Source organism: Podarcis melisellensis (genome assembly GCF_964234715.1).
Source record: "Podarcis melisellensis genome assembly, chromosome: 1".
Lineage (NCBI taxonomy): Eukaryota > Metazoa > Chordata > Lepidosauria > Squamata > Lacertidae > Podarcis > Podarcis melisellensis.
This window is the reverse complement of record NC_138528.1, coordinates 81,990,516-82,009,511: the sequence shown is the minus strand read 5'-3', so window position 1 is coordinate 82,009,511 and position 18,996 is coordinate 81,990,516. Positions and strand designations below refer to the sequence as shown.

Below are 18,996 nucleotides of genomic sequence, written 5' to 3'. Positions count from 1 at the left end.
GTCTTGAAAGAGGAACACAACCATTCCATTGCAATTGTCAAGTACAGACAAATGACACCTTATAGAAATGGTGTTTCAGGGTCAGGGAAAACAAAAAGATCATGTGTGTTGATTGAATACATCCTGGTACTCTCTCTGATGTGAGCAACAGTATTCAAATGTGTCATGAGAAATGACGTTGCTGAGAGCTACAAATGTGTATGTACCAAACGGCCGTCCTTGATCATGTGCTTTTTTAAAGCTTGACCATGAACCTATGAAATAATTCAGTGTTGTGTTGCCTTGTTTTATTGCCTTCCACACATTGGAGGAGAAAGATTTCCAGGAAGAAATCTGTTCTTTGTGTGTGGGCTGCTTGCATCATTTAGAACACTGATTGTGCAAAGTTCAAATCATATATGGGGACTACATGCATACAGAAGACTCCTCACTGCAGATATTTGCCTCCAGCATGCAAGGGGTGGTGATACAGTAATGGGATGTAGCAGAGGAGCCTGTAGTCTAGGAGTCCATCTCCACTCTCTGCTCCTCATATACTTGAATAAGACTAGGCCAAAGAATCAACACTCAGCACTAGTATGGCAACATAGATTACCAGAAATGTTGGAAAGTCTTATAAATGAAGTGGGGGACCTGAAGCCCTGGGTGATCAATGAATCCTACAAAACTGAACTTGTTCATAATAGTATAATTTTATTTTACTGCATATTGCTCTGTAATGAAACCCAAAAGAATGCCTGCAGCTGGATGACTACCACACTACGTTAAAATGAATCAACCACAATTATGGCAACAATATCTCATAGGAGAACACTGTAGGAATGAATTAGCCTCACAAACTACAAGCATAGATTTTTGCACTATCTGTTGATATTATTGGCAACATTCCATTCATTTTATGGAACTGGATTATGTCACAAACCTCTGAAAATGAACTTTGACTTTTGACTCCACACTCCCACAAAAACAAAATAATTAATGGAACTAAGCCAGTGATGGCTAAACTTGGCCCTCCAGCTGTTTTGGGACTACAACTCCCATCATCCCTAGCTAACAGGACCAGTGGTCTGAGATGATGGGAATTGTAGTCCCAAAACAGCTGGAGGCCAAGTTTGACCATCACTGAACTAAGTCTTGCATGGTGTCACAAACCCCGTCCACCTCTTGGAGGGAGTGAGTGGTAATTTATTTTCAATACAGATCTACATTCTACCAATATGGGAAAATCTTTCACACCAAGGTCCAGCTACTTAGGCATCTTGAGCAACTTGCTTTAGCTGTCTGGTACTATCTGGTCTTCATGAAGCGGAATTTTGATTTTCAGTGCTGTTCACTTATTTACAGCAGCCTGAGGTGTGAAAGAACCTGCTTTGGATGGTGTTCCTATTTTACACCATCATGCCCTTTCAATATGTAAGAGTCTATGACTCTAAAGATTTTTTGTCTGCCTACCAAGGTGATTCCTGCTCTTGGGAAAGGGGAGTACATGCTCCAAAACCTATGTGAAAAAGCTCACATACATTCCCTTCCTCCCAAAGGCAACAACTATGGAGGGACATATTCTCTCCTTTGGAACTGTGTAAGCTAACAGGAATATTTTTCTATAAAACCTCTTGCCCAATATTTCATATTTGTTATGCAGTATGTAAGCTATCCTTCAGCCGCACATGACTATGTTTTCTACAACAAGTCAATGCAGAAAGACTGCCACCTGCATTTCTACAGATCTCCATGATCTGCTGCTGCTTACAGTCACAGGCAACTAGCAGGCTGCATCACATACAGAGAATAAAAAAAGTCTTTTGTCAAGGAAAAAGCCAAAATAAATTCCAGGTAATTGATTTGCCCCCAGAGAACCAAGCTGTTGCTAGATCTGACTGCTAGATATAAAAATTCACAAGCACTCTGAGAGTCTATCAGGTTAGTTAACATAGCATATCTCACCTTACCTGTGAAGACCATGGATGTCATTCCAAGAACACCAAACCAACAGTTGTAGATAGAATCTGTCATTTTATAGTTAGTTTAGCATCAACTAGAAGCCAAATCCCTGAAACACATGGGTGAAGGCCATATCATTAAAATGCTCTCCATGACCCCTCAACATAATCATCTGAGAACATGCTATTTGGGAATTCGTTCTTTCCATTCTTCATCTTTAATTGGTTCCAAGCAGAAGTGTTTCATCTCCATTCAGTCCACAATTCAATGTGAATCTTTATTTATTACTTGCCTCTATTTTCTGTCAAATTAAGTTTGTTGATAAACCTGTAAGACAGCCTGGTCCCAATCTTGCCAACTCAACTGTGCAAAGCTATTTCTCATGGGGAAATTTGTACTATGCCTTTCACAAGAATAGGCTCTTCAAGTATATGGCATGCTGATTCATACTGAAAATGTGAAGTGTGAGCTTCCAGTGGAACATCTTGCATTTGCAAACATTTCCATCATCATCCTCACATACACACACGTCAGCAATTGGGAACTTTGAGATTGCAGAGTCGTCAATGTTCATGACACCTACATTTCCCCCCCCCCCTTTCCATTATCTTTTCTGGTCAAAGAGGTTTTGAAGGGCTTCGAAACATTTCAGAAACAAGCCCAATCTTTTTGACCAAAGATTGATGAGTTAGTTTGGAAATCAGTATGGCCATTGAGGTGGAATGGGTTTTGCACTCCCACGTTCCCGACACAGAGGGTTGCTAGGAGAGGGAGAGGGCAGGTGCAAGGTGCAGGGAACGGGTTTGGTGCAGCGCATCATGGCAGGACCTTCTGGTTCACTCTGCAGCCATATTCTTCTCTGGGTTCAGCTCCCTATGTAAAGAAGCGCACGTCTGAACCCACAAGCATGCCCAGCAACCAAATCTTCCCTTTACAAGATCCCAATATGTTGTTGGAGTCAATGTTTCTTTCCATTAAGAACATGTTTTTTCTACCTTAAATCTTATTCTCAACAAGAAAGTAGAATAATGTAGAATAAAGAAAGTAGAATCTTTATTATGTTTATTACGTGAAATGACAGACAGAATATACGGGTGCTGCTTCAGACACCCTGATTAAAGAGATATCAATAGGTAACAAATCCCCCAGTACAGTTGCTCCTTGATCTTAAGAGCATCCCAAGCTACCCAAAGCCTGATGAGCAGGTACTGCAATTTGCCACAGAGCCACACTCTAAAAGTAAAGAGAAAAAGGGAGGGGGTATAGTTTTTCTGAAGAAAGAGGAACTGAAGTCTGGGATCAGAGATGTGTGCCTTCCATGTGAGAGTTAAGCTCTTCCCATTAATATCAGCAAGGCTCCAGCCGTTCCCTCACTCAATCCTAAGTCTGCAGTTCACCAAAGAGGGTAGCTGGTCCTTGAGAATGTAAGGCAAAAAGGTGGTCCCATTGAAGTGTGTGAGCTATCCAACCATGGAAATCTGTGGTTTAAATACTATTTGGAGCCAATGTAACATGATGAGTAGGGAAGGGGTCTTCTTGGAATGAGCATTATAACATACTTATTCCTTTCCATCATAAATAATTTATTTTTGTCGCCGAAGTACACTACAGGATCCTGGAGACCCATGGAGATGAAATAGATTGCTCGCCTCTTCTTCCCTTTGGCAAAGACTCTCCTCCCTGAAAGAGAGGAGATTGGTTGTGGGTGGGAGCCCGAACACTGCTCCTAGCAGGGGGCATCGCCCCCTGCCTCCAGCTCACCTGGTTGGCACTCACGCCCCCCCCCAGTGGCGGTCCAACCAGGTGCCATGGGGGGGCGTGTCCAGCAGCCTTTATGCTGCAGTGCCAGCCTCTCTCCCCGGGCGCTGGTGTGCACAACGATGGCCGACGGCATGACAAGGTCAGGCCATCACGCGGGAGCTCACCTTTCTTGAGTTCTTTCCAATAGTGGTGGCCGTTCACATCTGGACAGAAGATTTTCGAGATCACCTGCGTGTGCTTCAGGACCGACAACCTGGCGGTCGTGAACATTCTAGCCAGGCAGTCATCTCGGTCTGAGAGGGTTTCCTCCCTTCTGCGGGCGTTCGTCCTCCGATACCTCGCTTCCGGTCGCTTGCACCTGGAGCACAGCTGTTGCCCGAACCCTTTCCGGAGCACCTGTGGAACGTTGGAGACGCAAAGTGATACAGGGAGTATTGGCGTCCGTGGCACCCTCCACTCTCAGGTCCTACAAGAAGGCCTGGTGTGATTTCCTTGGTTTCAGGTCTGGGTTATCTGGGCTCTCACATGACGTACCTCCTACCACTGACAATGTCTTGCAGTACCTTTCCCATCTCAATCTGGGACGCGCTCCTAAAACGTTAAAGATTCACATAGCCGCCATCAGCTTCTTTTCAAAAGCTACATTTGCTCATGACCCGGGTAGCCACTTCTACCCATTGAGGGTTGGGGCAGGTCACAACCTCACAGGGCCGAGGGCCGTAAGCCGATTTCTTACGGGTTGTTATCACAGATACGCATAAAACTCAGGTCAATTTGCTGGTCCAGGTTCGAAGCACGTCTCTTTCCGCAGCATACGCTATCGCCTTTTTGGCGCGCTTAGAGTTGGTGAGGTGGTGTTTGAAGTTAGTGCACAAGGTTCAACACGCGGCCTCCTGTGCGAGGACATGCAGTTGTCCGATACTAACGTGACAGTGCATATACGTCAGTCCAAGACTGATCAGGCTGGTAAGGGTGTCCTAGTTAAGCTCACGGCGTCGGCACAGCTGGGCCCATGCCCGGTAAAGGACACTAGGTGGTACCTCTACCTCATATGCGACCTGCAGCTTTACCCTACTTATCTGCCTTTTCTTTTCTGTCTTTTACCCCCAGCTATGCTCAGGAGAAGCGTGTGGATATGCGGCCACAGTATAGTTCATTGGGCCCGCGTACGAGCGGTGAGCTGCGGCCTTGCACACAATCTTGGCCTTCCACATGGTGTTCGAGTTTCCTGGTTTCCGAGAAGAGGCATGCGTTGGGAGGAGCTTATGCCATTGCTGTGGGAGAAAGTAGCCAAGTTCGGCCCTCCCGACATCCTTGTGATTCATTTGGGGGAGAATGATCTCGCTAACAGAAGGAGTGTGGACTTGTTGTGGAGCATAAAAAGAGACTTGAATGCATTTGCAGCCGTGTGTCCCAGAACAACGGTGTTCTGGTCCTCCTTCTTGAAAAGAACTGTTTGGCGCGGTGCGCAAAGCTGTATGGCCATTGAAAGAACCAGGAAACTCGTAAATTGGGCGGTAGCCCGTTGGGTGCGCTTTATGTATGGCCGAGTCATTTATCATGACCGTATCCGGATCGGTGGCCAAGCTTTGTACCGGAATGACGGTGTTCACCTATCGGATCTGGGGAACGACATTTGGTTAGCTAGTGTCAGCAGAAGCGTCTGGGATTGGTTGCAGCTTTGAAGGTATTGGCGGCGAGCCTTTAGCTCGGGTGGCAGTTAGGCATTGGAATAATGTGTTGTGGTGTGTCGAAGTGGTAGGTGTGGCCATCGCCTATGCCTTCAATTTCTAGGGGTATTTCGTTAAAGGAATCTGGCGGTCGTGTATTCCGTCCGAAGCCTGCTTGGCGGGAGGCCATGGCACGACCCTTGGTGACATCAAGGGTGAGCCTATAGTTGGATTAGCATCAACAGGTGATGAACCCCTGGTGAATAAACCCACTTGTTTCGCGATCCAATGCCTAAGCCAATACCTTTTCATTGTTGTAATCAGTAAAGTTGTGGCCTTTTCTAGCCCATTAACCTTATATCACGTGTACCTGTGTCTTCATTTCACTTCGCGGGGTTCGGGTCCTCGAACCACAAATGACTGTACTGTTGAAATGGCGATGAGATTGCACTGGCCTATTTATTCTGAATTTTGTATGTGATGCCAATAAAGGTTTGATGATGATGATGATAAATAATTTCCATTCCCCCCCCCTATTTTGTATAGTTTGTACAGTCTGAAGTTCAAAGAGCATGACCTCCATAAGAAATTACTAGCTGGTTATATTTTTTCTAAGCCATTACTTTTTGAGGAAGAGCCTACTGTCTAAGCAAAACAGGGCTTTTTTCATTAGAAGAGGTAATAAGCTTTGCTTGTAACAGCAGATGAGTGCACTGCTCTTTACATTAACGATTAGGAGGTCTGGATATGTACTCATACCTTCCCGGTCACATTTAAGATAAAGATTATTACCAGAATAAATATATACAGTAGTGAACCATAGAAAATGTATAGTTTGGCACCATTGTTTCACCCTCCCTTGTCCCACCCCTTTCTCTTTCTGCAAGTGCCGGCAATTAGCTACGTTGGAACGCTAGAAGAGCAATGGTGCCTCACACAGGCTCCCTTACTGGACCCTACTGTGAAGGAGCAACATAATGGGCTGCAAGCAATGTGGCATTCACTCACAGTCAAAACACTTCTCCATGTCCATCAGTGAATGGTGTGACTGTCTTGTCTAAGTATCACTACTGCAACACATTAACCATTCTCTGAAGAAGGCAACCAGACTCAAATTAAGTATCCTCAGATCCTCACCAAGAAAATCAGCATTAAAGCAACCATTTCTGGTCCGAAGAGGGGTAATCAGAGCCATGGCATACATATAGTTCCCTTGTCACAAATAGCTTATATTAATCCTTGCAGTAACAGAGAATGATGCACCGGCCAACATGTGCACCTTCATCATACCTGTGTCAGAAGCTTCCAGCATCTGTTAGAGCAGGCATGGAAACCAGTGGCTCTCCATATGTTCCTGGACACCAGAATGGACAGTGGTCTTGGATGATGGGAAGTGTAATCCAGCAACATCTGGAAAGCCAGGAATTTTCATTCGCTACAGGTTAAATAGTATACTCCCTGTTAACCTTCAATGGAATGGTGCTCAGTTCTCATTCTTTCCCTTGCTGACAGAGAACAGGCATTAGAATTCCTTTTGTGCTTCAGTAAATCAATAGCCTGTAAACCTCAAATTGTAATACTTTGCTTGGAAACAGGCAGAATTAGTTGTACTTCATTCCAATAAAAATCGAGAGGGCCGAAATCAAACTTCAATGGGACCTAACTACACATAAAAAACTGAACAATCCCATACTCAGAAATGGGAGTACGTAAAGGATTGTAGACTAAGTGTGAATGTAACCCATTTTAGAGATAGAAATTTAAAATGGAAAATGAGATAAAGGGTACAATAAGATACAGAACCAGGATTTTGATAATGAAGCTTATCACCTCTGAGAGATAATCTTTTCCCCAACCATCCTTTTGAAAGCCTCTTTTACCTCCTTGTTTCTCAGGCTGTAGATGAGTGGATTCAGCATAGGTATTGCAAGGGTGTAAAAGACAGAGATGATTTTGTCCTGTTCCACAGAATATTTTGAACTGGGCCGTAAGTGCATGAAAGCAACTGTGCCATAGAAAATGGTGACAGCTGTAAGGTGGGAGGCGCAGGTGGAGAAGGCTTTTCGTCTGCCCTCGGCTGAGCTGATCTGAAGGATGGTGACAAGTATGTAACTATAAGACACCAGAATACCCAGGATAGGTATTGATACAACTGCTGTTGAGAAGCTAAAATGAATTATATCAATGACTCTTGTATCTGAACAGGAGAGCCTTAGAATAGGGACCACATCACAGAAGAAATGGTTGATGATGTTGGATCTACAAAAGGACAAAGTAAATATAAATGAAGTCAGGACCGCTGCATTGACACAACCTGTTAGATAGGAACCAGCCACAAGCAAATAACAGAGCTTTTTGGAAATTAGAGCAGTATACAGCAGTGGGTTGCAGATTGCAATGAAGCGATCGTATGCCATCACACCCAGCAGGCAGCACTCACAGGATACAGCAATGCAGAAGAAGAAGAACTGCAGGGCACAGCCAGTGAAGGGAACTGTTTTGCTTTCTGCTACAAAGGTCATCAGTGTCATGGGAGCGATGGCAGTGGAGTAACCGATATCTAAGATTGACAGGTGGCTCAGGAAAAAGTACATGGGAGTGTGGAGCCTGGGGTCAATTGTGATTAATGTTACCATGCCAATGTTCCCCACTAAGATCACCAAGTAAATCAGAAAGAACACAGTGAAGAGAAGAACCTGCAGGTTCTGGTTATCTGTGAATCCCAGCAAAACAAACTCAGTAATTGCGGTGAAGTTTCCTTCTGACATTTTAGTAAGGTGTGCTCTCTGTAAAAAAATAAAAAAATGAGAATATTTAAATACTCCTAGCTCAACACTAGATGTTGCACATATTAACTTGTCCACTGACTTGTCAAAAACAAGAACCAAAAGCATTTTCATGAGGCCTTGCATTAAAATGGAGGGGAATGGCAAGGAACTGTTGAACACTTCCTCCTCTGATCAAATCATCCCTGCTATAAACTTCAGAAATTATTGTTCCCCACATCAATTTTTTTTTTGTAATGAGGTGCTTTGCAGGCTGATCCATTTAGCTCATAAATTTTACTTCCTGCAGGGTAGGGTCACCCAGTCAACAGCCATAGGAGCCTGATAGAGGGCTTTCTGTAGTTCCATAAGTTTATTGTGTTCCAACATTATTTTTCATAAGGTGATTCTAGTTTACTCCAAACAATGTGTGTTGCTTCATTATAACTGGCCTCCTTACACAAATACTACTTTTGCTTGCAGCATACATTTCTCTCTTTTTATATGATGTCTGCATTACCGAGGCACCATGTCAGGGACTGGCTGGATGAGGAGGAGTGGTGGAAGCTGCCTGACCGGAGCCACCCTTAGAAGTCTCTGTGTGTCCTCTTTTCTGCTTTCTTAATACAGAAACTAAATGTAAGTTAGCTGGCATGTCACTGTTTTTCTCTGTTCTGCAAATGACCTGTTCTCTCTGTTGGTTCCTTAACACAGTACAGTAGTACCTCGGGTTAAGTACTTAATTTGTTCCGGAGGTCTGTTCTTAACCTGAAACGGTTCTTAACCTGAAGCACCACTTTAGCTAATGGGGCCTCCTGGTGCCGCCGTGCTGCCGGAGCACAATTTCTGTTCTTATCCTGAAGCAAAGTTCTTAACCTGAAGCACTATTTCTGGGTTAGCGGAGTCTGTAACCTGAAGCGTATGTAACCTGAGGTACCACTGTACAAAGGGTGGAAAAGGTTTGGATGCTTGCCAACTAGTCAAACAGAATGCCATTCCATTGCCAAGGGCTGGTGGGAATGAAGAGTCAATCCTCACACTACTGCCATGCCAACCCCACTTACCTGCTGTATAATCAATAAAGTTGTAGCTTTATTTAACCAAACACTTGTCCAGCACGTGTCATTCCCACAGCACCCACAAGCCACAAACCTGCAGCTGCCTGGGAAACATTGCCTTTGTTTTATGGAGCTGGAGTTTACCAACTGCATTAAAAAAAAGTGCTCTGTGGCAAATATGACATGCTTGGAATAAGGAGCACTCATTTTAAGCTAGAAACCAAATCCCTGAATCACATGAGTGAAGCCCATATCATTAAAATGCTCTCTATGGCCTCTCTGTATAATTACCTGAGGACCTGCTATTTGGGAATTTGTGGTTCTTTTCCACTATTCTTCTTTAATTAGTTTCAAAGAGAACTGTTCCCTATCAATACAACTGTGCAAGTGTGCAACTGAAGCCCCATTTTGGGTCCATCACTCATGTGTTCCCTATATACTCTACACACGCCTGATAGGTTAAGGATCTTTTCCTGGAGTTAATATGTGTGTTTCTACTCCGTGTTTCTATTTTTAACTTCATGCCCAATAAGAAAGATAGCACACCAGCAGAATAAAGAAAGCTTGGTTTATTACATGGAATGAAAAAGACAGTGCATATATGTGTTGCTTCGGACACCTTGATTACACACATACCCAACACAACCAGGCAGCAAATCATTCATGTTCATCTTAATAGCAAAAGGATCCCTAACTACCTCAAAGTCTAATGAGTAGGTGGAGCAATTTGCCACCTACTGGGGCGGCAAGCGGCAGTGGCATGTGGCGGAGGCCAGGGACCCATAGCAAAAAAATGTGGGTGCCCAAGCTCCCAGGGCCCACTGGAGCTGGCGCCAGTGCTCAATATACAGCACATCAGTGGCACGACTGGCTACTCCAACACACCCCTGTGGATCAGCATGCAGTAGACAAAAGGCTCTGAGGGCAGTTCCTTTCTTTGTTCCCTTGAGCTGGCCAAATATGAAATGTGATCATCTCAGCAGGGGCATAGGAATGGGGGTGCGGGGTGTGTGGTCCGCCCCAGGTTTCATCCCTGAGGGGGTGACAAAATGACACACCGTGGGGGGTGTCACTTACTGCAGGGCCTGACCTGCAGTGTGCCCGAGCCACACGTCTCTCCTGGGAGTGGCTCGGGCCCTCGCACTGCCTGAAACGGCAGCATGGGGATTGCGTCAACCAGGCGGACTCCGTGGGCAGCTCATCGCGGCACCCCCCTGGGCAGATCGCCGCGGCGCCTCCGTGAGCAGATCACCCTGCCCCTGTGGGCAGATCGCCCCGCCCCCACTGCTCTGGGTGCCAGAGCAGCTAGCTACGCCCCTGCATCTCAGTAGAATAGTATTCCAAAAAGGGATTGTGAGGTGCTCTAAAAGAATTTCTCCATATTTGAACATCAAAATGGAAATGAAATTCAACGTAAGCGAGTTTAAAATGAGACACATTGGGGGGGGGATGTAACTTCACATATATTAGGGTCTCAACTGGTGGTGGCAAACCAGGAAGAAAAAGATTCAATTGGAAAAGAGACTGGTCATATTGTAATGACTTTTACAAAGAGATTGTGAGGGAACCTGGTCACAAATAACTGATTTTGACAATTAGAATGTACAGAATGATACACTGGCCAATATGTGAAACATGTGCTTCTTCATGATACCTGCGCAAGGACCTTAACTCATCTAGAAGAGAAGCGATGGGAACCTATAACCTTCCAGACATTGTTGGACTCCAGAATGGCTGGGATGATGGGAGAGATAATCCAGCAACATCTGGAAGGCTGCAGATTCTGCACCCCTGTAGCAAGAAATTATAAGGCCAACACTTTACCTCTGCCAGTCCTCTAGATCAGTGTTTCCCAACCTTGTGCCTCCAGCTGTTTTTGAACTACAACTCCCATCATCCCTGACTATCAAGACCAGTGGCAAGGGATGATGGGAATTGTAGTTCAAAAACAGCTGGAGGCAAGGGCCCCTTTCATTTCATATCTCCCATGTTTTATGGCATCTAAAAACAGGCATAATTGGGAGTAAACAGGCATATGTCTAGTATTTAAATCAGTTACATGTCTAATAGTAAACTCTCTGTTGCTATTCAGTGCAGTGCCCAGTCCTCACTCTCTCTCTTTCTGATGGAGAACAGACATTTGAATTCCTCTGTTTCATTTGATTAATATATTATAAAACTTAAACTCCAGCACTTTGCTTGAAATCAATAAGCCTAAATTAGTTATGTTTAAGTCCAATATGAAAAAATTCTTTATTAGAATTTATTAATATACAGTATATATATAGTATGTATGTGTATGTGTTTAAGAGAATATATATATATATTCTTAAATTAGTTTAACTTAGAATGTTAATTTAACCTTCTAATTCCACTTAGATATCAGCTAAGCTAAAATCATATAATGGCAGTGGCATAGCGTGGGGGGTGCAGGGGGGGCCGGTCGCACCGGGCGCAACATCTGGGGGTTAGGGTTAGGGGGCACAAATCCACAGGTTAGGGGGCGCAAATTACTTGCCTTGCCCCGGGTGCTGACAACCCACGCTACGCCACTGTATAATGGTACATAAAATAAAGTAAAACAACAACAACAAACTAAAGTAAAATAAATATAGACTTCCCATCATTTCCCGATATAGTTGACATTTGTGATTTTGAATGTACTTATAATTATTACCTTATCCTTAATATACGTTCTAATACTTTCTTACAACCTAGCATACCAATTTTTCTTTATTTCTTAATATTTTATGTACACAAGTGTCATTCAAACACAACCATAGATAATATGTCGCTGTTATTTTTCTGTAAGTATCTCTTAAACGTTTCTCATTTTTGAGAAAATAATTGTTTGGTGTTACCTCTTAACCTATTTGCTAATTGAGCCATTTCCACATAGTATAATAATTTATTTTGCCATTTTGTTAGTGTTGGTATCTTTTTCCCTTTCCAGTTGGATGCTATCAATAGATGGGCAGCCGCCGTTGTATATAAAAATATTTCTCTTATATTTTTCAGAATGTCTCTACCTAATATTCCTAACAGAAAGGCTTCTGGTTTCTTTAAAAATGTTAATTTTCATCTTATCATAAACAATATTCCAAAAATCTTGGACCTTTCTGCATGTCCTCCACATATGATAAAAATCTCCATTTTTTCTCCACACTTCCAACACTTATTAAACTATTTTTATACATTTTGGAGATTTTTGATGGTGTAAGGTACAACCAAAACTGCATTTTCATCCTATTTTCTTTGATGGTGTAACATGCAGTAAAGTTCATTTTAATTTTTCAGTTAATTTTAAAGGGAACTGAGTTATGACCTTTTTCATCTATTTAAGTGGGACATAAAGACAGTTAATGAACAGAGCAATCACATACATCTCTATGCAGAAAAAAGACTCTCAGAGTTCAAAGTAAGTAGTCAGGACCAAACCCAAAATGTAGACAAAAATTAATAATATGGACACTGCAGTTAAGGATGAAATAAGGCCTCTTAACATGAAGTTCAATGGCTCTGAGTGATAGCCTTTTCCCCAAGCAGCCTTTTGAAAGCCTCTTTGACCTCCTTATTTCTCAGACTGTAGATGAGTGGATTCAACATTGGTATTACAAGAGTATAAAACACAGAGATTATTTTGTCCTGCTCCACAGAATATTTTGAATTGGGCCGTGAGTACATGAAAACAGCTGTTCCATAGAATATAGTGAGAGCTGTAAGGTGGGAGGCACAGGTGGAGAAGGCTTTACGTCTGCCCTCAGCTGAGTTCATCCAAAGGACGGCAACAAGTATGTATATGTAAGAGATCAGTATGGTCAGGATCGTTACTAATGCGATTGCTGTGGAGAAGCTAAAATGAATTATATCGATGACTCCTGTATCTGAACATGAGAGCCTTAGGATAGGGGGTACATCACAGAAAAAATGGTTGATGATGTTGGATCTGCAAAAGGACAAACTAAATATAAATGAAGTCTGGACCGCTGCATTCACACAACTTGTTAGATACGAAACAGCCACGAGCAGATAACAAAACTTTTGGGACATGATGGTAGTATACAACAGTGGATTGCAGATAGCGATGAAGCGGTCATATGCCATTGCACCCAGCAGGAAGCATTCACAGGATACAGCAATGCAGAAGAAGAAAAACTGCAGGGCACAGCCAGTGAAGGAAATGGTTTTGCTTTTTGCTACCAGTGTCATCAGTGTCCTGGGAGCGATGACAGTGGAGTAACCAATATCTAAGATTGATAGGTTGCTCAGGAAAAAGTACATGGGAGTGTGAAGCCTGGAGTCAATCCTGATTAATGTCACCATGCCAACGTTCCCCACCAAGATGAGCAAGTAAACCAGTAAGAACACTATGAAGAGAAGAAACTGCATACTCCGATTATCTGTGAATCCCAGCAAAACAAATTCAGTAATTGTGGTGAAGTTTCCTTCTGACATTGTCACAAGTTGTATTCTCCTGTGTAAATAAAAATATGGGGAAAAAAGGTGAAACAGTATTAGCTACCAGGAATTCTTCCCTTGCTCTTGTCCCAAGGGTCCTCAGTGGATGTTCGGATTCTTCTCCACAGCCTACTAATGGCAAATGACCAGGAGAGTTCTCGTTACCAAATGAGGGTCAGGGAGCAAAAAACAGATTGGGACATAAATGTTCAGTCTACTTTCCCCCATTTTTTTGGGTGTGTGTGTCTAATTTATTTCTGAGCCAAACCAATGGAAGCCATGGTCATTTCACTCATAATTCATAATGTGCCATTCATACTGGCTACTCAGATGTTATGCACTGATAGTCAGCTTTACTTTATTATATGCTGTTTTCTGTGGGTGATAATATTTTGACCTAGCATAAGTGCAGGTTTGTCACCCATTTCTTATTTTCACTGTTCACAATTTAGGACTTCTCATCATAATTAATAAAATATATAGCATGGGCAGACTTTTCCCATATTTTAAAGGAAGGTGAAAATTTTCAACCCCATGTTATCTTGTTTTACTGAGACATTAGCTACTCTGACATCAGTAGATTTTATGCCCAAATACATGTGCATAATATTGCAAACTCTGAGCTGAGGTTTCAATGTTATATAACAACAAGGCAGTACAGGACAGACTTATGACCTAAGAATGCAGTTTGTGTCAAAGATTGGCACAAAAAAGCAGGGGTGGGAGCAATTTCAAATGAAAGGCAAGGGGGAGTGTTGAACCCTATCTCTGCTCTCCACTTTCCCACTGCTTTTCTCCGAGATGCAATTTGATATTAGAAATTAAAGGCAGGATTCACCTCACCAGCCTTGTCAGAGGAAGACACAGATTTACACCCTCTCCTTCCCCCAACACCGCAGAAATTGGCTCAAGGGGGTTGGGTAACCAGTACACAGAGGAAAGAGACAGGGGTCATTTTATCTGACAAGCTGTAATGCTTGCACAGACAGAAAGGTTAGAAAAGTGTGGCACTGAATGGATTGTCTTAGCCTAATTCATTTTGCCCATTCACTAACTAGGATGTTTTTTTAATTGGCTATGCGTTTTGACAGGAGTGGGTGATATCTGCAAACATAGTACCCACTTCCCCTAAGCAGCTTATAAAGATAAATGGAAGTGTTCGGATTCTGTAAATTTTTTTCTTGGTTAGGCAAAATACCATCAAAAATTGACATGTATTTCCCCACAGGACCATTTCCCCACAGGACCATCCTTAATCAGCCCTTGTAGTACGCTACTACAGCAAAGTCCATCTAGCCTTTCCAAATCCATCAAATTTTAGGCTTCCATGTAGTTTCAGGTTTCTTTTTTCTCATTCTTTTTACTTTAATGTCATCATCTCTGCCACTTGAGTAAACAGAAATTTAAAGCTGGGCAGAACTGTGCTATTCTTCCTACTGAAAGGGTGTCTTCCCATTCATTTGTTAGGCTGCTGTGGCGAATAAAAAAGGAATATGCCTGCAATGTTTAAGCTGCAAATACATAGAACCAGAGAATTTTGGAGTTGGATGGGACCACAATGATCATCTAGTCCAATCCCCTGCAATATGGCCGGAACCAACAACCCTCAGATTAAGAATCTCATGCTCTACCAACCAAACTATTCCTTTCCTTTTGCAGAAAGAAAGCAGAGATATTGCATTCACCCACTGGCCTCAATGCCCAACTAATATGACAGGTCTCTTAAACTTGAAACTTAAATGTTTTATCTGAGCTGAGTTTGAAAATTTGGCTGCAAAGCCTCATGAAAATACTGCCTGGCTAATTCGTTTCAGTTCACATTTATGGAGATCTACTTTATCTGTTGGTCTCTTAACAGTCACAGGCAACATGCAGGAGACAACATGCAGCATCATACAAAGCCAGTCTATACAGCTTCTGTGAACAGGAAATGAAAATAAATTCTGTATAACTGATTTGCCTTCAGATAACCAAGCTGTTCATTAATCTGAAGGTTAGAAATTAAAATTCACAAGCACTTTGAGATTTTATCAGGTTAGTCAACATAGCCCAAGTAACTTTACCTGTGAAAATGATAGATGTCATTTCTAAAGCCCCCCAAATCAAGATGCGTAGATAGAACTGCTCATTTTATACTTCATTTGGTCTAGAAACCAAATCCCTGAAATATATGAATGAGAGCTGTATCATTAAAATGTTGTGTAGGACCTCTCAGCATAATCACCTGAGGACATGCTGTGTGGGAATTTGTTCTTGTTCCCACTGTTCATCCTTAATTAGTTTGAAACAGGACTACTGGCTTTCAATTCAGCCCACACAATATGGTCACAATCCTCATTAGTTATTTTTCTTTACCTTGTTTTCAAATAAGCTCATTGATAAAGAGTATGGTAGAATCAGAAGACTCTTTATTTGCATCAGCCACTAGCCATATCAATAAAATAAAATGTAATATGCTGAAGACAGGGATAAATACTTAACTATAAAAAATACTTTCTGGAAGTATACATCAATAATCAAATAAAATATCTTATTCCAATTGCCCCTGCTAAAAAAATGCAGTTTTTACTGTCACCTTATTATCTTGATTTGCCAGAAGAAAGGACACAGTAGCAATGGTTGAGCAACCTAGTATGGATAGCAGTAGAGGGGTAATAACCTCACTCCTCAAAAAGGGGTATCATTGTCTATTCCCAAACTCATGAACATTGAAGCCAACCCAGGAGTGCCAAAATACTTATCATTGGAAAGTGTCTTATGATATTTAATAGGATCAGTTCTAGGGTTGCTTCTAATACCTGTTTTGTTATTTTGCAGATTTCTTGTAGGACTGATGTCCAAAAGTGTTGAATTTTAGAGCATTCCCACCAAATGTGGAGGTATGTCCCTATAGCGTTGGACCTAGTGGTGCAAAGACTCTCCTCCCTGGAAGAGAGGGGAGTGGTTGTGGGCGGGAGCCCGAGCACCGGCCCTAGCAGGGGGCGTTAGCCCCCTGCCTCCACCTCTCCTGGCTGGCACCCACACCCCTCGGCAGGCACCCAACCAGGTGCCTCCGAGGGGGCGTGCTCAGCAGCCTTTTGCTGCAGCGCCAGCCTCTCCCCGGCCTCATTCTTCGCCGTCGTCTCGTCGCGAGTCACCCACCCTCCACTCCCTTTGAGTTAGGGCTTAGGTCATTGGCCTTGCTATGGACCTTAGGTTGGTCGCCCTGGTTGTCCAGGGGGCCTGGTAGGAGTTTTTCTATTTGGCATTAGGCCTTTTGGTTTTTTCGCCTACCTCGTAGCAATCGTCACAACTTTTGTGGTATTGGTGGGTAGGTTAGGCATTGGAATAATGTGTTGTCGTGTGTCGAAGGGCTAGGTGTGGCCATCGCCTATGCCTTCAATTTTTGGGTATTCCGTTAAAGGAATCTGGCGGTCGGGTATTCTGTCCAATGCCTGCTTGGCGGGAGGCCATGGCACGAACCTCGGTGACATCAGGGGTGAGCCTATAGTTGGATTAGCATCAACAGGCTCCACCTACTGGTGAATAAACCCACTTGTTTTAGAGATCCAATGCCTAAGCTAATACCTTTTCACTGCTGTAATCAATAAAGTTGTGGCCTTTCCTTGCCCATTAACCTTATATCACGTGTCCTTGTGTATTCATTTCACATTGCGGGGGTCGGGTCCTCGAACCACAAGCAAAGCTTGCAAGATCTTGCTGGCCAACCAGGGTGAGGATTCCAACCAGGAATTCAACGTCCTGAGCGTGGGGTGCCGTGGCCAATCCCCCTCCTCTGACCCCTTATGAGGAGCCCCCTTTACTATGTTGATCCTGCCCTATGCCATTTTTGCATCTGTTTAAACAACCTTCTTTTCCAAAACTCAGAGGGGGGTCTTCTTCCTGTGAAACCCCACAAGAGCATGACATGGGCAGAAGTCTGCCCCTCAGTTGAAGCTCCTCTAGTCCTTACCCCACCAGGCAACAGGGTGCCCTGCCTATTTTGGCCTAAAATAAATTCCACTGTATTAGTGGCAATTCACAGGATCCTGTGCACCAATTGTGATCAAGCTCAGATGTTCTTTTATGTGTCTCACCATGTTGAGAAGCATAACTGATTGGGATGCAAGACACGGCCTTTTCTTTCAAAGCACCCAGATTGTAGAATAACCTCCTGAAAGACATTCATCTGATCTTCCCACTTTAAACTTCAGATTAGCAGATAAAACCATTTCACTCTGCTGAGTTTTAGTGTGGCTTTATTTTACCCTTCTGTTGGTGTAAACGGATTATTAAAAATGAGTACAAAAATAGATTTTAGCAGCTTGGACTATTTAGATTGGCTTTTTTAGATGGGAGCCACTGTGAATTAATCTGATAAATAAGGTGAGGTATAATTTTTAAAATAAATATAAGAGAGTAACATAGAGCAGGACAAAGACCATTCACTCACAGTCTAGTTGTTCCATTATTTAGATCACTGAGTACTGCTGTTGTGACCTGATGGCTGAATAAAAAGTCAGACACTTTATGTTGGCTTTCAAGCCACTTTATTGATTCTGAAACTGAACCAATCAAAACACGCAGAAGGAAATTTCTGTAAGTGCAGAAATCAACTGTAAACTCCGAGGGGAGCCCCTGGGCCAAAGAGTCCAAAAAGCCAGCCTTGGGGCCAACTCCTAAGTAAATCACTTAGGCTAACCCTGCTTCCTGCACCTAACCACCAAAAGTGATTGAATCAAGCCTATCAAGCCTATCACACTATGGACTACAACTGCCACTCAACAGGTGTAGAAAAACAGGCAACTCGCCAGGCTGCTCACAAAAAAAATACACATTTTCTTTCTTGGTTAATATCTATTGGAAACTCAAACTCATCTTGACAAAGAACTGACTTAATTTAATGAAATGTTCCCTCTCATCCTCAGGAAAGCATTCTTCACATCTTTATTTCTCAGACTGTAGATGAATGGATTTAGCATTGGGATCACAAGGGTATAGAACACTGAAACAATTTTATATTTATCCTTTATATTTATATTTTATATTTATCCAGAATTGGGCCTCAGATACATAAAGGTGATGGTCCCATGGAAGCTTGTAACAGCCATAAAGTGAGAGGCACAAGTGGAAAAAGCTTTGTGTTTTTTTGGCACTTCTGGTTTCCTGCTAATAGGAAAAAGCAGCGCAGAACTGATCGTCTGATCAGTCTGAGACCTGCAGGGGAAAGAGGGGAAAGTGGCAAGGTAAGGCTACCCCCCTTCAGAAAGTTCCACTAGGGGTTGTGGAACGTCGAAGGGTTGCAGTTTGAAAGTGCAAGTAGATAAATAGGTACTACTCCGGCAGGAAGGTAAACAGTGTTTC

General features: G+C 42.9%; 2 protein-coding genes across 2 annotated transcripts; both read right to left on the bottom strand.

Annotated features, from left to right (window-relative positions):
- Window positions 1-7,198: 7,198 nt before the first annotated feature.
- On the bottom strand, window positions 7,199-8,140 carry LOC309366704 (olfactory receptor 5AR1-like; the record flags this gene model as incomplete). The annotated part of the gene is made up of 1 exon (XM_081905476.1): window positions 7,199-8,140. One exon carries the CDS (start codon window positions 8,138-8,140, stop codon window positions 7,199-7,201), a length of 942 nt encoding a protein of 313 aa, XP_081761602.1.
- A 4,565-nt stretch (window positions 8,141-12,705) lies between these two features.
- On the bottom strand, window positions 12,706-15,803 carry LOC309366654 (olfactory receptor 5AR1-like; the record flags this gene model as incomplete). The annotated part of the gene is made up of 2 exons (XM_081905397.1): window positions 15,717-15,803; window positions 12,706-13,669 (listed from the first exon to the last, which is right to left on the bottom strand). The coding sequence occupies exon 2, from the start codon at window positions 13,648-13,650 to the stop codon at window positions 12,706-12,708; it is 945 nt and encodes a 314-aa protein (XP_081761523.1). The 5' UTR covers window positions 13,651-13,669; window positions 15,717-15,803.
- Between the last annotated feature and the right edge of the window lie 3,193 nt (window positions 15,804-18,996).